Source organism: Geotrypetes seraphini, chromosome 4 (assembly GCF_902459505.1).
Source record: "Geotrypetes seraphini chromosome 4, aGeoSer1.1, whole genome shotgun sequence".
In the NCBI taxonomy this organism is placed as follows: Eukaryota; Metazoa; Chordata; class Amphibia; order Gymnophiona; family Dermophiidae; genus Geotrypetes; species Geotrypetes seraphini.
Genome location: NC_047087.1, coordinates 174,892,191 through 174,909,230, shown reverse-complemented (window position 1 = coordinate 174,909,230; position 17,040 = coordinate 174,892,191). Strand labels below are relative to the sequence as shown.

At 42.1% G+C, this 17,040-nt stretch overlaps 1 protein-coding gene across 8 annotated transcripts in view; it reads left to right on the top strand.

Moving 5' to 3' along the window:
* HYDIN (HYDIN axonemal central pair apparatus protein) overlaps positions 1–17,040 on the top strand; it is a 1,718,235-nt gene that overhangs the window by 549,173 nt on the left and 1,152,022 nt on the right. For all 8 annotated transcript variants that reach the window (XM_033943280.1, XM_033943278.1, XM_033943277.1 and 5 more), the window contains one exon: positions 14,749–15,062. In XM_033943280.1, the coding sequence (XP_033799171.1) occupies positions 14,749–15,062 (314 nt within the window). The remainder of the gene's footprint in view (positions 1–14,748; positions 15,063–17,040) is intronic.

Below are 17,040 nucleotides of genomic sequence, written 5' to 3'. Positions count from 1 at the left end.
GAATAATTATTTTATTTCTGCCGGTCCATAGGTGTAAAAAGGTTGAAAAACACTATGCTAATGGGCACTGCTTCTATGGAAGTGGGGGGAGGGAGGGAGGGAGGGAAGGGATTGATTTGTGCACATATAAGAGAATTTGGTTTGCATTTCTGTATGATCTTTCTGGCACCTTTTTTGGAAATACTTAATAAATATATATTTAAACATTTAAAAAAAATAACATTTTGAACCAAATTCTCCATGCCAGGCTCTGCACTCAACCCCACACTCCCTGCCAGGCTCTATACCCTGCTCCCCTCTGGTTAGTCCCAGCCGACCAACAATTTTTTACACACACATCCCCCGTACCTTTCATTTGTATTTATACCTGCCTATTAAAACATTTCTAGGCAGTTGACAAAACACTGAACTTCACTAGTACCGCCCATCATACAACTTATTTGAAAGACAGCCCTAGTTCACCCCTCCCCCACAAAAAATTCACACATTTATATTTAAAAAAAATACATGCCCAAGAAATGGTACTGAACTCACTGGTATCTTTCTGTCATCTGCTATGGTAGTAGCACCATAGACTGCTTCTTTGGTGTTTTTGACACCTTATCTGGGGAAGCTAGGATACTGCTTGCCTTCTCTTGTACATTGCCCTTGCTCAGCCTCAGGACTCTTCTTGTCTAAGAACACGGTGGGCAACGTTTCTGCACAGATATCTTTGCTGAGATGGTTTTATCGTGGCCAAGCTCTGACAAAACCACTCTCCTACTTCATGCTGATAAAGATAGTGGGGTTCTCTACCTCTGACCCTTCCTCCCGGAAATCCATAATCCCCTGCCACAACAGTGTGTCCTCCAGGTCCAAAATCAACCCGAGCTCAGCCTCCATTCGACTATGTGCTTTGTGTCAGTCTGCAGCCCCCCTAGGTATCTTTTTTAAAATTCCAGTGGCAGTGGTCCAGCGCTGTCCTGGCAGAAGCTTTCCGTGCTCCTGCCTCTCCCTCACTGGACGGTTGCTTCTCTTTCTGCAGAGCGGCTCATAAAGCAGGGGCATGAGCTTTTCATTCTCGTTCCTGGTCCCGCACCACTCACTGAATGGCTGCCGTCAGTTCTCGCAATTTGATGGCAGCCATTCAGTAAGCGGCACGGGACCAGGCACAAAAGCAAAAATCTTGTGCTCCTGCTTTATGCGCCACTCTACTGAAAGAGAAGCAGCCGTACCGCGAGGGAGGGGCAGGAATGCGGAAAGCTCCTGCCGAGACAACGCTGGACCACTGCCACTGGAATTTTAAAAAAGGTACCTGGTGGGAGGGGGGAAGGTAAACTTGTATTCGCTCCATAAGATGCACCCTTATTTCCACCCACATTTTGGGGGGAAAAAGTGCATCTTATGGAGCAAAAAAATATTGTAATTTATCAGCTACAAAGAATGCCATAGCCAATTTATGCTTTAATGTAATACCAGTATATTTATAGGTCTATCACCAACCCTCTCTATCAAGATAAATGAGTGAGCAGCTAGGTTGGCGTACTTTGCATATAAGTGTCTTCTCTGAAATACCTCAGCCCCACCACTCCACCGCTATGTTGAATTTCAAAAAAGCGGGAGATTTACGTGGTAACTCATCATAGGTAATTCGTTTTCTAAACGCTGTGGCAATTCTAAGGTGTTCATAAAAGTGCCTTTTTTTCAACTAAAATAGTGTCAAGAAATTTTTAAGAGTATATACTTAGCTTTTATACACAGCTGAACCTGGGAGTCTGACCCGACATGTTTCGCACACTCAGTGCTGTCTCAAGGGTCTCCCGAGGCCGCCGTTGTCATCCGACTCACAAGTACAGATTCTTGTGAGTCGGATGACAACGGCGGCCTCGGGAGACCCTTGAGACAGCACTGAGTGTGCGAAACATGTCGGGTCAGACTCCCAGGTTCAGCTGTGTATAAAAGCTAAGTATATACTCTTAAAAATTTATTGACACTATTTTAGTTGAAAAAAAGGCACTTTTATGAACACGTTAGAATTGCCACAGCGTTTAGAAAACGAATTACCTATGATGAGTTACCAAATCTCCCGCTTTTTTGAAATTCAACATAGCGGTGGAGTGGTGGGGCTGAGGTATTTCAGAGAAGACACTTATATGCAAAGTACGCCAACCTAGCTGCTCACTCATATAGCCAATTTATGAGCATGAAATGAAACCCCAGGGGATTTACTATGCAATAGACAGCATTCTTGTGTTTTAGGATAAATTATGCCTAATATTTCGCCTAAGGTGTGCAGAACTTCAGTCCAGAATGGCTGGAGTAATGGACACAGCCACCATATATGTGTAAATGTGCCCTTCTGGCCACAACCTCTCCAGCAAACATCCCGTACATTCTGAAACATTTTATGTAGGCGGTCAGGAGTTAGATATCATTGATAGAATATTTTATATCCATTTTCCACCAGAGAGGCCACCATCGATACCTGAAACAAAGAATTTATAAATCTTGACCCATTGAGGTGTTGAAAAGGAATGCTCCAATTGAGCCTCCCACCTGCTCATGTAGACTACAGCTGGATCTCTCCAGAGTAAAAGGGATCGATAAAGCCTGCCCAATCCTCCCCTGTGTGAGGCCTTATATAAAGCCTGTTCAAAATGTGTCTCACCCAGCATTAACTCCTTGTCAGTGGATAGTAGGAAAGCTCTCAGTTGGTGGTAATGAAAAAGGTCCCTATCTGAAAGGTCATATTCTTATTCCAATTTGCTAAATGATGCCACTCTCCTTTCAATCTACACCTGTCCCAAAGTTTGCAAAGACTGCTTGGCCCACTGTAGAAAAGTCATATAGGTTTTATTAGGGGGGAAATCAGGTAGAAAAGATATAGGGGAGTGATGAAAATATTTACACTCTTGGAAAAGGCGGGAACGTAGAGCAATCCAAGTGTGTAAAAGCCCCTGCATTAAAATAGGAAGATCTGATAGAAGTTGACGCAATCTATCCAAGGGCAGCCAAGGTAGTGGCCAAAGCGGTATCGTAGGGATATATTCTTGTTCAAGGCGAACCCAAGGTGCTGGAGATTGTGCCATCCAGGTGGGCAAAATTTGTATCTGGGCTGCTAAATGATATGTGGCAAAATGAGGAACCCCCATACCGCCCCTGCATTTAAGTTGACATAGTAAAACCCTATTGACCCTAGGAGGCTTGCGCTTCCATATATATGCAAAGACTTTTCGATTCAATAGGAAAAGGAAGCAGTGTGGGATACTAACAGACAATGCTGTAAATAAATATAATAATTTTGGTAGTATCACCATTTTAACTGCATTAATACATTCAAGCCATGAAGTACTATAACCCTCCCAATGATCAAGGTCAGACAGAAGTTCCTGTAATTTAGGTGGGAAATTAAATTTATATATAGCTGCAATAGAACTTGTTACGTTTACTCACAAGTAGTGAAGGGATTTTCTCTGCTCACACAAGTGGGTAATGAAGTCGAAGCACTGACACCTCCGCGCTGGTAAGGGTGAGATTAAGAATGACTGATTTAGACATGTTAATTTTGAAGCCCGAGGCCATACCATATACTTCTAAGATATCTAATACTATGGACAGAGAATTCGCAGGGTCACCGAGCAATAAAAGAATATCATTCGCAAACAGCAAGATGCGATTTTCCACAGAAGTCAAAGAACCCTTAACAGCTCTTTAGATTCATGAATGAGGCATGCCAAAGGCTCCACTGTTAGCGTGAATAAGCACATAAGCATTGCCTCTGCCGAGTCAGACCATAGGTCCATCATGCCCAGCAGTCCACTCCCGCGGCGGCCCCCCAGGTCAATGACCTGTAGTGATCTAGTACTCTAAAGCATTTTGTGCTGTATAATAACCCTCTAATTGTATCCCTGGATCCCCTTTTCCTTCAGGAACTCGTCCAGTCCCTTTTTGAAACCCAAAGTCGTACTCTGCTTTACCACCTCCTCTGGAAGCGCGTTCCAGGTGTCCACCACCCTCTTAGTGAAGAAGAACTTCCTAGCATTTGTTCTGAACCTATCTCCCTTCAATTTTTTGAGTGCCCTCTAATTTTTGTTGCCCCTGCCAGTCTGAAGAACTTGTCCCTCTCTACCTTCGCTAAACCCTTCATGATCTTATAAGTTTCTATCATATCCCCTCTAAGTCTCTGCTTTTCCAGGGAAAAGAGCCCCAGCTTCTCCAGCCTTTCAGCATATGAGAGGTTTTCCATGCCCTTTATCATTTTTGTTGCTCTTCTCTGGACCCTCTTGAGTATCGCCATATCCTTCTTAAGGTACAGCGACCAGTACTGAACGCAGTACTCCAGATGCGGTCACACCATCGCCCTATAAAGTGGGAGGATAACTTGGCGATAGAGCACAGCCCTGTCAGGTTCCCCGAGAGAGCTCAAAGGCTTCCAAATATTGACCATTTATCTTCAAATATGATAGCTTGAATCCAATGTAAATAAGGTTCCCACCTGGCGCAAAACTGCCATCATGAAGGGCCAAGACATCTGATCAAATGCTTTCTCCATATCCAGAGAAAGTAGTATAGCCAGAATGTGTTGTGACCGAGCTTTATCTTTGACATGAAGGGCTTTTCAGATGTTATCTGATGCCTTTCTATCCTGCACAAATCCAGACTGGTCAGGGCGAACTACCCCTCGCAAACACTTTTGGAGGCGAGCTGCTAAATTTTTTGTGTAGATTTTATAGTCAGTTGTGAGTAAAGAAATGGGTCGATATGAACTACAGTGTTGTGGATTCATGCCAGATTTGGGTATCAGAGTGACGGCAGCTAGTCTCCACGAATTGGGGAGAACTGTGATCTCATCAAAAGGATTATAGACCCTTAACAAGAGAGGGGCAGTTAGGTAGCAAAGCTTATATAAAATCTGTTACCAAAGCCATCCAATCCAAGTGCTTTAGAATTAGGCAGATCTTTTATTGCCCAGAACACCTTTTCCAATGTGATGGGTTGTGAGAGTGTCTCAGCCTCTACTAAAGATATCTTAGGTAGGTGTACCTTAGTCAGAAAATCATCAGTTAGAGTATCTGAGGGCACTGTTTCCAGTGTGTAAAGAGTTCGAAAATAATGCTGGAATTGCTGGTATATAACCTGAGTGTTAAAGGATAGTTGCCCCCTTCATCTATAATCTCAGCAATATAATTTCTCTGCATTTGAGAGATTATGTGCTAGTAACCAGCTAGCCTTATTATTAAACTCAAAATCATTTTGTTTTAATCTATTTAAGTTGGCTGCTATATCCATTAACTCTAATTCAAGCAATTGATGTTTCACCTCTTTTAATTTAGTCCTAGATAGGGTTTTATCACCCGCACTTCATAACTCATCTTCAGCATTCACTATTTGTGCTCTAAGATGTAATTCCTGTTCTTTTTTTTGTCAAGTGGGCCTGTAAAGAGATAATATTCCCTCGCATAACTGCTTTTAAAGATTCCCAAAGGGTAACAAGCTCCAGGTCTGGGGTATCATTAATGTTTAGAAAATCCCGCAACTGAGATTCCAGGAGCGTGACATTATCCAAATCCAATAATAGGGAGTCATGTAATTGCCAATAACGCCTACCTACTTTCAGTGGGCTTAGTTGCAGGGTCATAGTAACTGGGGCATGATCAGACTATATTGCTTGATGAATAGAGATCTCAGAAAGCGATCCCAACTGGGACAGCCCACCCACAAAAAAGAAGAGTGCTTGTGTGAAAAAAAAGTGTACTCCCTTACACCCGAGTTACTAATCCGCCATAAGTCAGAGAGGCCCCATTGATTAAGGAAACCTAAAAATTGGGCCCTGTCCTGTTGCGCATATTGAACCATCCTTGTGGAAGCACCCAAAAAAAATCTATGACAGAACTCCATCATATTACAATTGTGAGGAACTAAACCCAACAGGGAGCGAGAAGATCTGCAGGGCTCGGCCTGCGCTCTTTCATTAAATTAAAGTATTATAGAACCACTCATGAATCACTCTCAGGGGCAGGTGTCACATACCCCGGGAGCAACTGGAAATGTCCAGATTAATACAGTCACTGTAACTTGAATCAGTTTAATATACCAAATCTGTAGCACTATGATGCACTTCGAGATAATCAACCAGGTCCTGATTGTTTTGCTGATCCCATTGAAGCTGCGGATGCATGTCTAGTGAGACGGCCCTTTTCCTTAGTGGATTGCTGCCACTTGGAGTGAGGTTGAAGAAGGCCTCCCGAGGAATGTTGAATTGCAGTTGCCTCCAGTCCTTTTTCGAGAGGATTTTGTATACCCGGGAACAGTTCCTTTGTTTCCTGAATTGATCACACTGAATGTAATTTTCCCTCCAAATAGATGCTGAGTGCAAATGGATATTGTCATTTATATTTTATGCCTTTGCCTGCCAAATAGCGAGTGTAGGGTCGCAACTCTCGCTGTCTCCATATTGTAGCCAAATCTTAGTATATTTCTATGGAATAAGTATCCCAAGTAAATGATGCCTTAGAATGCACCACCGAAAGAATAGGTTGCTTTAATTTATAATCCACAAAGTTCACCATTATGTCATATGGTGTACTAGTCCGGGCTCGACCCAAAGTACAGTGAGCCCTCTCAATGCATACATTATCTGCGTTTAATTCTTGTGTGGAATCAGACAATAAGTCACTTACTAGTTTCTGAATCATTGTTTCAAAATTGTTATATTCCTGGCTCTCCGGCAGGCCGTGAAAACGCAGGTTATGCCTCCAGGACATGTTTTCCAAACCCTCAATTTTTTCTTTTTTTTTTTTTCTTCAAATTCTTTATTCATTTTTCCATCTAATATCAAGAACACAATATTATATCATTTAAACCATATAAACATCGCTTGTATTTCTTTTAACATCTTCTTAAAAACACATTTAAACCCTCCCCCCTTTCCACAAATATTTTAATCAAAAATTTCATATAAATATTATCAATTGATCAAATCTTAATATAACTTTATACCCTCCCCCCTATGTGTAAGTGTACTTTCAATGAATAATGGTGTCTAATCATTGCAATAATTTGTCAATGGCCCCCAAATCTTTTTAAAATTATTATAACTCCCTTTTTGTATGGCAATTACTCTTTCCATTTTGTAAATGTGGCATAACGAATTCCACCAGAAGGTATAATTTAGTTTACTGTAGTTTTTCCAATTACTGGTAATATGTTGTATGGCGATTCCTGTCATGATCAATAAAAGTTTATTATTGCTTGATGAAATTTGACTTTTGTTCTCATTGACATCCCAAACATTATTGTATCATATGATAATGCTACATGGTTTTCTAATAAACAATTAATTTGAGACTAGATTGATTTCCAAAATACCATGATACAGGGACAATAGAATATTAAATGATCTAAAGTCCCTGCTTCCAGATTACAATGCCAGCATCTATTAGACTTAGAGCTATCCAACTTTTGTTATCTAACTGGGGTCCAAAATGCTCTATGTAAAAGAAAAAACCAAGTTTGTCTCATAGATGCAGACACTGTAGATCTCATTCTCCAAGACCAAATTCGTGGCCATTGAGACGCCGTAATTTGATACTTAATCTCAATGCTCCAGAGGTCTCTAAGTCCGTTTTTAGGTTTTTTATTTATAAATCCATTTATCAATTTATACCACTGTGTGGCCTGGTGACCCAAGAAGTCCACCTGAAAGCACAAGAACTGATTATTGAGATTTTTCCATTCAGAGAACCCCTTCTGAATAGTCTGCTTCAGTTGCAGCCATCTAAAGTTTTGTGATTTATTAAGACCATATTTATGTTGCAATTGTGAAAAGTCAAGCAGCTTACCATTTGAAATAACATCTCCCAAAATTTGTATAACTGCAATCATCCAATGCTTCCAGATGACCTTAAATCCTCCAATTTGAGCTGGCATTAGTTCTAGCTGCGTAGCGTGGGTTTAGCGCACGCTAAAAACGTTATCACAGCTTAGTAAAAGGAGCGCATAGCCTCCACCATTACTGTTACACCCATGATATACTTCAATTTCTGAGGAAGGTTCAATTGATCCTGTCTTTCAAATGGACTCAGGCCCTGGTGAACGTTTAGGATGTCAACATTGTCATAATTTCTCTGAAGGAATCTCCATCTTGGTAGCTAATTTGCAGCAATTTGAACAAGGAACTACCATTCCAAATTCTTCAGTCCTACACATTCATATCTCACTATTGCCTAGGACAGAAGATGTGAAAGCTGGTTTGGTTAGACAATCAGTCTGAATTTATTTGGGGTCAAGAATCCAGCTCCACCCACTTAGACCCATTTGTTTCTATTACAGGCAGTTGGAAAATAACTAACAAACACAAAAGAAAACCTATATGAATACAAAATGTTTTGGTTTCTGTTAATGTTTTCACGTTAGAGCCTTGCCCATTGCAGAATTTGTTTCTATTTCCCTTTTTTTAATACAGATAGCAATTCCCATCAATGTTGGCATACTATCTTGCTTGTCCTTGGAGAAAGCAAAGTTACTCACTAGTAGCAGGTGTTCTCTGAGGGCATCAGGATGATTATCCACACTGCCCTGTCCACCTTGGAGTTGAGTTCTATCAGCTGTTGTATTAGGTTGAGTTGGTCCTGCTTGACAATGGTTGGCAGGAAGACATGCGCAAAGATGTGTGCATATGCAGCAGGCTTCTAAAAGCTTCTGGAAAAATGTTGGTGCCAATCTCTGTCAGATTTTCCAGCGACTGATTTTCCAGCATGATCTTGGATTACCTTAACACTTGGACACTACTTACATTTAGTGAGATAAGTATATTTTCAATTAATCTTTTTCTGGAATTTAAATGCTTTTTCAGCGGCAGTGAAGGGGAATCTCTTGTCAGGGAGCAGTGTCTTCCGTTTTGAACATTTCGGGCTGCACAATTTTGCAATGTTACATTTGGAGTGACTCTTTAATCAATTATTTATTTATAAACTACTACCATTATTTTGGTTTTTCACAATTATTAAGAGCACTATGCACATATGCATAGGTCAAGGGATGTTTCATGCTTGATTTTACCCTTTTTGGATTAAGACAGCTCACAACTCCTTTACAGGCTTGTCCTGATTTCAGAGAGTCGTGATAACTGAGGACCTTCATATAATTTGCATTTATTGCTCAGTTGGTATAATATTTATATGAAGTGGGTCCCCCAATGTCCTCTATTATTGTATAAATCAACTAAATAAGGAAACTTAGAGAAATGTCCAATAGATATAAATAACAAATGATGAGGACAAAACTATAATAAGTGGATTTCTTACTAGACCTCAAACACCCAAGGCACTACTTGTAATTCTATTCGTGCCCTTACTGGGTTGGGAAGCTTTCGGGCGCAAATATAAGTGCCGTTCCTTTACAGCACTATAGAGCACTTTTACAGCACTCTATGCACTTTATAATTTATATAGAGCCTGTTGAAAATTTACAAAAGGATTTATTGCACATGCTAAGACCAATGATGAAAACACCACCCCAGCAAGGGCACGAATAGAATTACAAGTAGTGCCTTGGGTGTTTGAGGTCTAGTAAGAAACCCACTTATTATAGTTTTGTTCTATATTATTGTTTAGGCATGGGGTGGGGAACGAGGGCCGCAATCCAGTCGGGTTTTCAGGCTTTCCACAATGAATTTGCATAAGATCTATTTGCATGCACTGCCTGCATTGTGTGCAAATATATCTCATGCATATTAGTGAAATCCTGAAAACCTAACTGGATTGCAGTCCTCTTACCCTACCCATGGGTAGAGCTTTTGGGAAATGAAAAGTCTTCTTGTGATACAGTCTTCATTATCACATCATTTGCTTAGCATCCTCAGTTGTTATGCCATATTAGAATGAAGTTTGTCTTCATACATTCTACTCCTGCAAGCATCCTAACACATTTTGTAACACATCCAAATGGCACAGAATGTTCTTCACTAGGAAGCCTTCATACCTCCTGTTCACATAGCATTGAATAGAAACTGTGTAAATATGCACAAGAGGGCACGTGCAGAGGTTAAATTGAACTATTGCTCTTCATTCTTTTTGACCCTTTTGTAAAGACTGCTTAAGAACATAAGAATTGCTGCTGCTGGGTCAGACCAGTGGTCCATTGTGCCCAGCAGTCCGCTCTCGCAGCGGCCCCCAGGTCAAAGACCAGTGCTTTTAAATGAGTCCAGCCTCACCTGTATATGTTCCAGTTTAGCAAGAACTTGTCCAACTTTGTTTTGAATCCATGGAGGGTGTTTTCCCCTATAACAGACTCCGGAAGAGCGTTCCAGTTTTCTACCACTCTCTGGGTGAAGAATAACTTCCTAACTTTCTAGTGGCTGAGAAAATAAAGGCGAAAGAGTTGGCGTTCGTGAAATATAAAAAAAACCAAGAAGAGGAGAGCAGAAAGGACTACAGGGTGAAACTGAAAGAAGCCAAGAGAGAGATACGTCTGGCAAAAGCACAGGCGGAAGAACAAATGGATAAAAATGTAAAAAAGGGAGACACAAATTTTTTCAGATATATTAATGAAAGGAAGAAGATGAAAAATGGAATTGCTAGGCTAAAAGATGCTGGGAACCAATATGTGGAAAGTGATGAGGAGAAAACGAATGTGCTAAACAAATACTTCTGTTCTGTGTTCACAGAAGAAAATCCTGGAAAAGGACCGAGATTGTCTAGCAAAGTTACACGAGAAAATGGAGTAGATTCTGCGCTGTTCACGGAGGAGGGTGTTCATGAGCAACTTGAAAAACTGAAGGTGGACAAAGCGATGGGACCAGACGGGATCCACCCCAGGATACTAAGGGAGCTCAGAGAGATTCTGGCGAGTCCTATTAAAGACTTGTTCAACAAATCTCTGGAGATGGGAGTGATTCCTGGGGATTGGAGGAGAGCGGATGTGGTCCCTATTCATAAAAGTGGTCACAGGGATGAAGCAGGAAACTACAGGCCGGTGAGCCTCACTTCAGTTGTTGGAAAAATAATGGAAGTTTTGTTGAAAGAATAGTGTACTTCCTTGAATCTAATGGGTTACAGGATCCGAGGCAACATGGCTTTACAAAAGGTAAATCGTGCCAAACGAACCTGATTGAATTTTTTGATTGGGTGACCAGAGAGCTGGATCGAGGACATATGCTAGATGTAATTTACTTGGATTTCAGCAAAGCCTTTGATACAGTTCCTCATAGGAGGTTGTTGAACAAACTTGAAGGGCTGAAGTTAGGACCCAAAGTGGTGAACTGGGTCAGAACTGGCTGTCGGACAGTCGCCAGAGGATGGTAGTTAATGGAAGTCGCTCGAAGAAAGGAAAGGTGAGTAATGGAGTCCCTCAGGGATCAGTGCTGGGGCCAATCCTGTTCAATATGTTTGTGAGTGACATTGCTGAAGGGATAGAAGGAAAAGTGTGCCTTTTTGCAGATGATACCAAGATTTGTAACAGAGTAGACACCGAAGAGGGAGTGGAAAATATGAAAAAGGATCTGCAAAAGTTAGAGGAATGGTCTAATGCCTGGCAACTAAAATTCAATGCAAAGAAATGCAGAGTAATGCATATGGGGATTAATAATAGGAAGGAACCGTATATGCTGGGAGGAGAGAAGCTGATATGCACGGACGGGGAGAGGGACCTTGGGGTGATAGTGTCCGAAGATCTAAAGGTGAAAAAACAGTGTGACAAGGCAGTGGCTGTTGCCAGAAGGATGCTGGGCTGTATAAAGAGAGGCGTAGTCAGTAGAAGGAAGAAGGTGTTGATGCCCCTGTACAGGTCATTGGTAAGGCCCCACTTGGAGTATTGTGTTCAATTTTGGAGACCGTATCTGGCGAAGGACGTAAGAAGACTTGAGGCGGTCCAGAGGAGGGCGACGAAAATGATAGGAGGCTTGCGCCAGAAGATGTATGAGGAGAGACTGGAAGCCCTGAATATGTATACCCTAGAGGAAAGGAGAGACAGGGGAGATATGATTCAGACGTTCAAATACTTGAAGGATATTAACATAGAACAAAATCTTTTTCAGAGAAAGGAAAATGGTAAAACCAGAGGACATAATTTGAGGTTGAGGGGTGGTAGATTCAAGAGCAATGTTAGGAAATTCTACTTTACGGAGAGGGTGGTGGATGTCTGGAATGCGCTCCCGAGAGAGGTGGTGGAGAGTAAAACTGTGACTGAGTTCAAAGAAGCGTGGGATGAACACAAAGGGTCTAGAATCAGAAAATAAGATTAAATATTGAACTAAGACCAGTACTGGGCAGACTTGCACGGTTTGTGTCTGTATATGGCCATTTGGTGGAGGATGGGCTGGGGAGGGCTTCAATGGCTGGGAGGGTGTAGATGGGCTGGAGTAAGTCTTAACAGAGATTTCGGCAGTTGGAACCCAAGTACAGTACCGGGTAAAGCTTTGGATTCTTGCCCAGAAATAGCTAAGAAGAAAAAATTAAAAAATTTAAATTGAATCAGGTTGGGCAGACTGGATGGAGCATTCGGGTCTTTATCTGCCGTCATCTACTATGTTACTATGTTACTAACGTTTGTACGGAATCTATCCCATTTCAACTTTAGAGAGTGCCCTCTTGTTCTCCCTACCTTGGAGAGGGTGAACAATCTGTCTTTATCTGCTAAGTCTATTCCCTTCAGTATTTTGAATGTTTCGATCATGGCCCCTCTCAGTCTCCTGTTTTCAAGGGAGAAGAGGCCCAGTTTCTCCAATCTCTCACTGTATGGCAACTCCTCCAGCTATTTGTAATCACTAAAGAGAATAAGATAACTTTCAGCATGCCTAGGATGTACAGACACTTTACAAAACTGCTTTTTTATTTTCAAAATTTAGTGAAGCAATTACACACTATAGTTTAAAAAATGCTTTGCTTTACACCCCTTTCTTTTTTCTCCAACATGTGAAGACAGACATGTTCTCCTTAAATGCTGGCAATAAGCTACATTAGCTTTGGCACTGTACATATTCTAAACTTAGGAACACATTTAAGAGTCTAATTTATAAGCATAAATTTTGGAGCCTAGCTTTTTTTGAATATCAGCCCATTTTGTTTTGTTGTTTGTTGTTTCATTTTTTCCTTAGATTACTTCTGAGCCTATCGCTTCTTAACTTCATCCTATGCCCTTTTATTGCAGGGCTTTTTGTTTCTTTCATTTGTGGTTAATTACATTGTTTACCATATATACTCGAATATAAATCTATCCAAATATAAACGGAGGTACCATTTTTGCCCCTCTTTTTAGGGGAAAAATGGTAACTCAAATATAAACTGAGGATTTATATTCTACCATTCCTCCTTTATGATGCCCTACTACCCTCCCTCCCAGTAGTTTTATCCCTCTGCTGCCACTACAAGCCTCCTCTGGACCAGCAGACTTTTGCTGATCAGTGCATGCCCGCACCCCCACCTATGTCACACTGGAATGTCAGCTAGTGCTCCTACCCTCCCAAGCAAGAGTAACGCCTGCACCCCTGCCTGTGCCCCAAGCCCCACTGGAATGTCAGCTAGTGCTCCCTCCCAAGTAAGAGAAACACCCGTGCCTGCAACCCCACCTGCACCCCACCTGAACATCAGCTAGCACTCCTTCCCTCCCTACCAAGCAAGACTGACATTCCCCAAGGCCTACCATGGTCTAGCAGTGTGCTGGGGCAGGAACAATTCCCACACACTCCTGCCCATTCTTCCTCCACAATAAAATTGGTGGCTAAAACTTCCAGCAGCAGTCTCACCTTTTAGGAGCATTTATCATCTTCTAACTAGGAAGCGGTAAGTGCTCCAGTGTTAATATTTTTGCCAGTCCCACCCACTAAAGGAAAAAAATAGCATGTGACCAGCAAAAAATTGAAAAAAAACTTCTAAGAGCCCTATTTTATAGCTGCAGTATTGTGTAATCAGATTTTGAATTAGAACTGAATTTTGACCCCTTAATTCTAATTAAGAGTCTCGTTCATCAAGCCATGGTAACAAAAGCTAAACAGCAAATGTACTGAACGAAGCCCATTCAGTCTCTATAGCAGGGGTGTCAAAGTCGGTCTTTGAGGGCCTCAATCTAGTCGGGTTTTCAGGATTTCCCCAATGAATATACATTGAAAGCAGTGCATGCAAATAGATCTCATGCATATTCATTGGGGAAATCCTGAAAACCTGACTGGATTGCAGCCCTTGAGGACTGACTTTGACACCTGTGCTCTATAGGCTTTGGTGCATTTACTGCACCGGCCTACACTATTCGGCTTGATAAGAGGCACTAAGGCCTGGATTCTGTAACCACTGCCATTGGCGGTGGCTGGCTTAAAAGTGTCCACCGATTGCGTGTCAGTCATGTGATGGTGCTGGGTACAGAATCACACCTCCAACAAAGGTAGTCACCAGAGAAGTAAGCCAGGGTTTTCTTGGCTACATTTCTGGTGCCTGCCTATGTGTGAATCGTGTTTCTGTAGGTGCTTAAGACTGCCCAACACCATTTCCAGTGTTAGTTACGTCCACAATGACATTATGCAGCCTAAAGCGCCTAAGGAGGCACAATTCTAGCGCTGATAATTTTAGGCGCTGATAGGCGCCTTGAAACTCAGTTAAAAATGTTGTTTCAATTGCATTTTTTACTGAGATTGGGTGCCTACTGGCACCTAAAAAACTGGCACAGTTTAGAGAATCCAGGCCTAAGACTTTAGGCAGCCTAATTTCTTGTATAATGGTAAATATTAAAGAACATTGTTTCAGACATTTGAAGCATTATCTTCATTTAATCTTTCTTTAGGCTACTAAACTGCTGGTTGATGAACAGACAGAACTATTTATCAGATTCAATCCAAATTTTTTAACTGATATAAACTGTCGGTTGATAGAAGATATGCTGACCATCCATTATTTAGAGCACCCACAGAAGGAATTTGTGACCCTTTATGCTGAGGTGCACTTCCCCAACTTGGACTTCGACAGCACAAAAGTAGACTTTGGTTGTATTGTGAATGACACCGAGGTGATACAGTACATACAGATGACCAACAACAGCCCACTTCCTGTTAAGTATCACTGGTCCTTTCTTATGAGTGACTGGAATAACCAAATCAGGTATGCACAGCATTGAAATCTGTTTTTCTTCCTTTATTTTCTCCTGAATTTTAGTTTTTGTTCTTTTTTTTTTTAACTACTGATGGAAATATAAATAGTATTATCTGTTTAATTTCCTTGTTTGATTGTTTTCTCCCATTTTACATTTCTTTCATATTTAAAATATGAAAAAGGATCTGCAAAAGTTAGAAGAATGGTCTAATATCTGGCAACTAAATTTTAATGCAAAGAAGTTCAGAGTAATGCATTTGTGGATTAGAAATCGGAAGGAGCCGTATGTGCTGGGAGGTGAGAGGCTGATATGCACGGATGGGGAGAGGGACCTTGGGATGATAGGGCTAGATTCACTAAGCAAACTGATCATGTACCGATCGGTTTGCGAGCCCTTTGCAACACGATTTCTCTCCGACCCGATTTACTAACCCGTGTACTGATCTGATCCCGATCCGTGCATGCAAATGAGGGGAAATGGCAAGCAAAGCAGGAAGGACTCGATTCAATATACTTTTTCCTGACACACCGACTGGCTGGCCGATCAAAAAACAAGCGACTGGTGAGGACCAGTCGCTTGTGTAAAAAAACTGCTCTCTGCCCCATCAGAAGCGCCCTGCTCTCTGCCGCCTCTTCTTCCCAGAACAGCACCAGAGGCTAGCCCTTACCCTGCTCTTGCCGCCCTAACGCTCCTGTTCTCTGCCGCCCTTCCCCACAGTGCGTGCCCGTGGTTTTAACCCACGGGTTTAAAGTGGGGTTGCACTGTGGGGAAGGGCGGCCGAGAGCAGGACAGTCAATAATTATGCCTGCTTTTAAAAAAGTTAGCTGTGGCTCTTCGCCGGGGCTAACTGTGGCTCTTCACATGGCAGGGGAATTGCCGGGGCAGTGAACTTGAGCACCGCTACAGTCTGCACTTTTGTTGAGTCAGCGAAGGGGAAGAGGCTGCTGCCGCTGAGGATCGCCCTTCTCTAGGAGAGCAGGAGAGTCGGGGCTAGTAAAAAAAAGTTTAAATACCCCCCAGCAAAAACGGACAGCAAACACATGCGCAAACCATCTACAAGTCTGTGCATGCGTCGGGATTGCTACACAGCGATCCATGTAGTCAGATGGGAGCGTGCCTCCGATCGCCCCCATTTGAATATTCTTCCTTCCTGAATCGATCAGTCCTGCCTGGATCGGACACGGATCGGTCATGATCGGGCAGGTTAGTGAATCGGTCCCATAGTGTCTGAAGATCTAAAGGCGAAGAAACAGTGTGACAAGGCGGTGGCTCTTGCCAGAAGGATGCTAGGCTTTATAGTGAGATGCATGACCAGTAGAAGAAAGAAGGTCTTGATGACCCTGTACAGGTCGATGGTGAGGCCCCACTTGGAGTATTGTGTTCAATTTTGGAGACCGTATCTGGCGAAAGACATAAAAAGACTTGAAGCGGTCCAGAGGAAGGTGATGACAATGTTAGGAGGTTTGCACCAGAAGATGTATGAGGAAAGACTGGAAGCCCTAAATATGTATACCCTAGAGGTGAGGAGGGACGGGGGATATATGATTCAGATCTTCAAATATTTGAAAGATATTAACGTAGAACAAAATCTATTCCAGAGAAAGGAAAATGGTAAAAAAACCAGAGGGCATAATTTGAGGTTTGGGGGGGGGGGGGGGGCTATATTCAAGAGTAATGTTAGGAAATTCTTCTTTACAGAGAGGGTTGTTGAGACGTGGAATGCGCTCCCGAGGGAGGTGGTGAAGAAAATGGTGACAGAGTTCAAACAAGTGTGGGATGGACACAGAGGATCTAGAAACAGAAAATAATGGGTATACATTGAAGGAAATAAAGCCAGTACTGGACAGGCTTGCATGGCCTGTGTTCCATATATGAACAATCAGTTGAGGACAGGCTGGGGAGAGTTTCAATGGCTGGGATGGTTAAGATGGGCTGGAGTGAGCTTTGATGGAGACTCCTGTAGATGGAGCCTAAGTACACTACTGG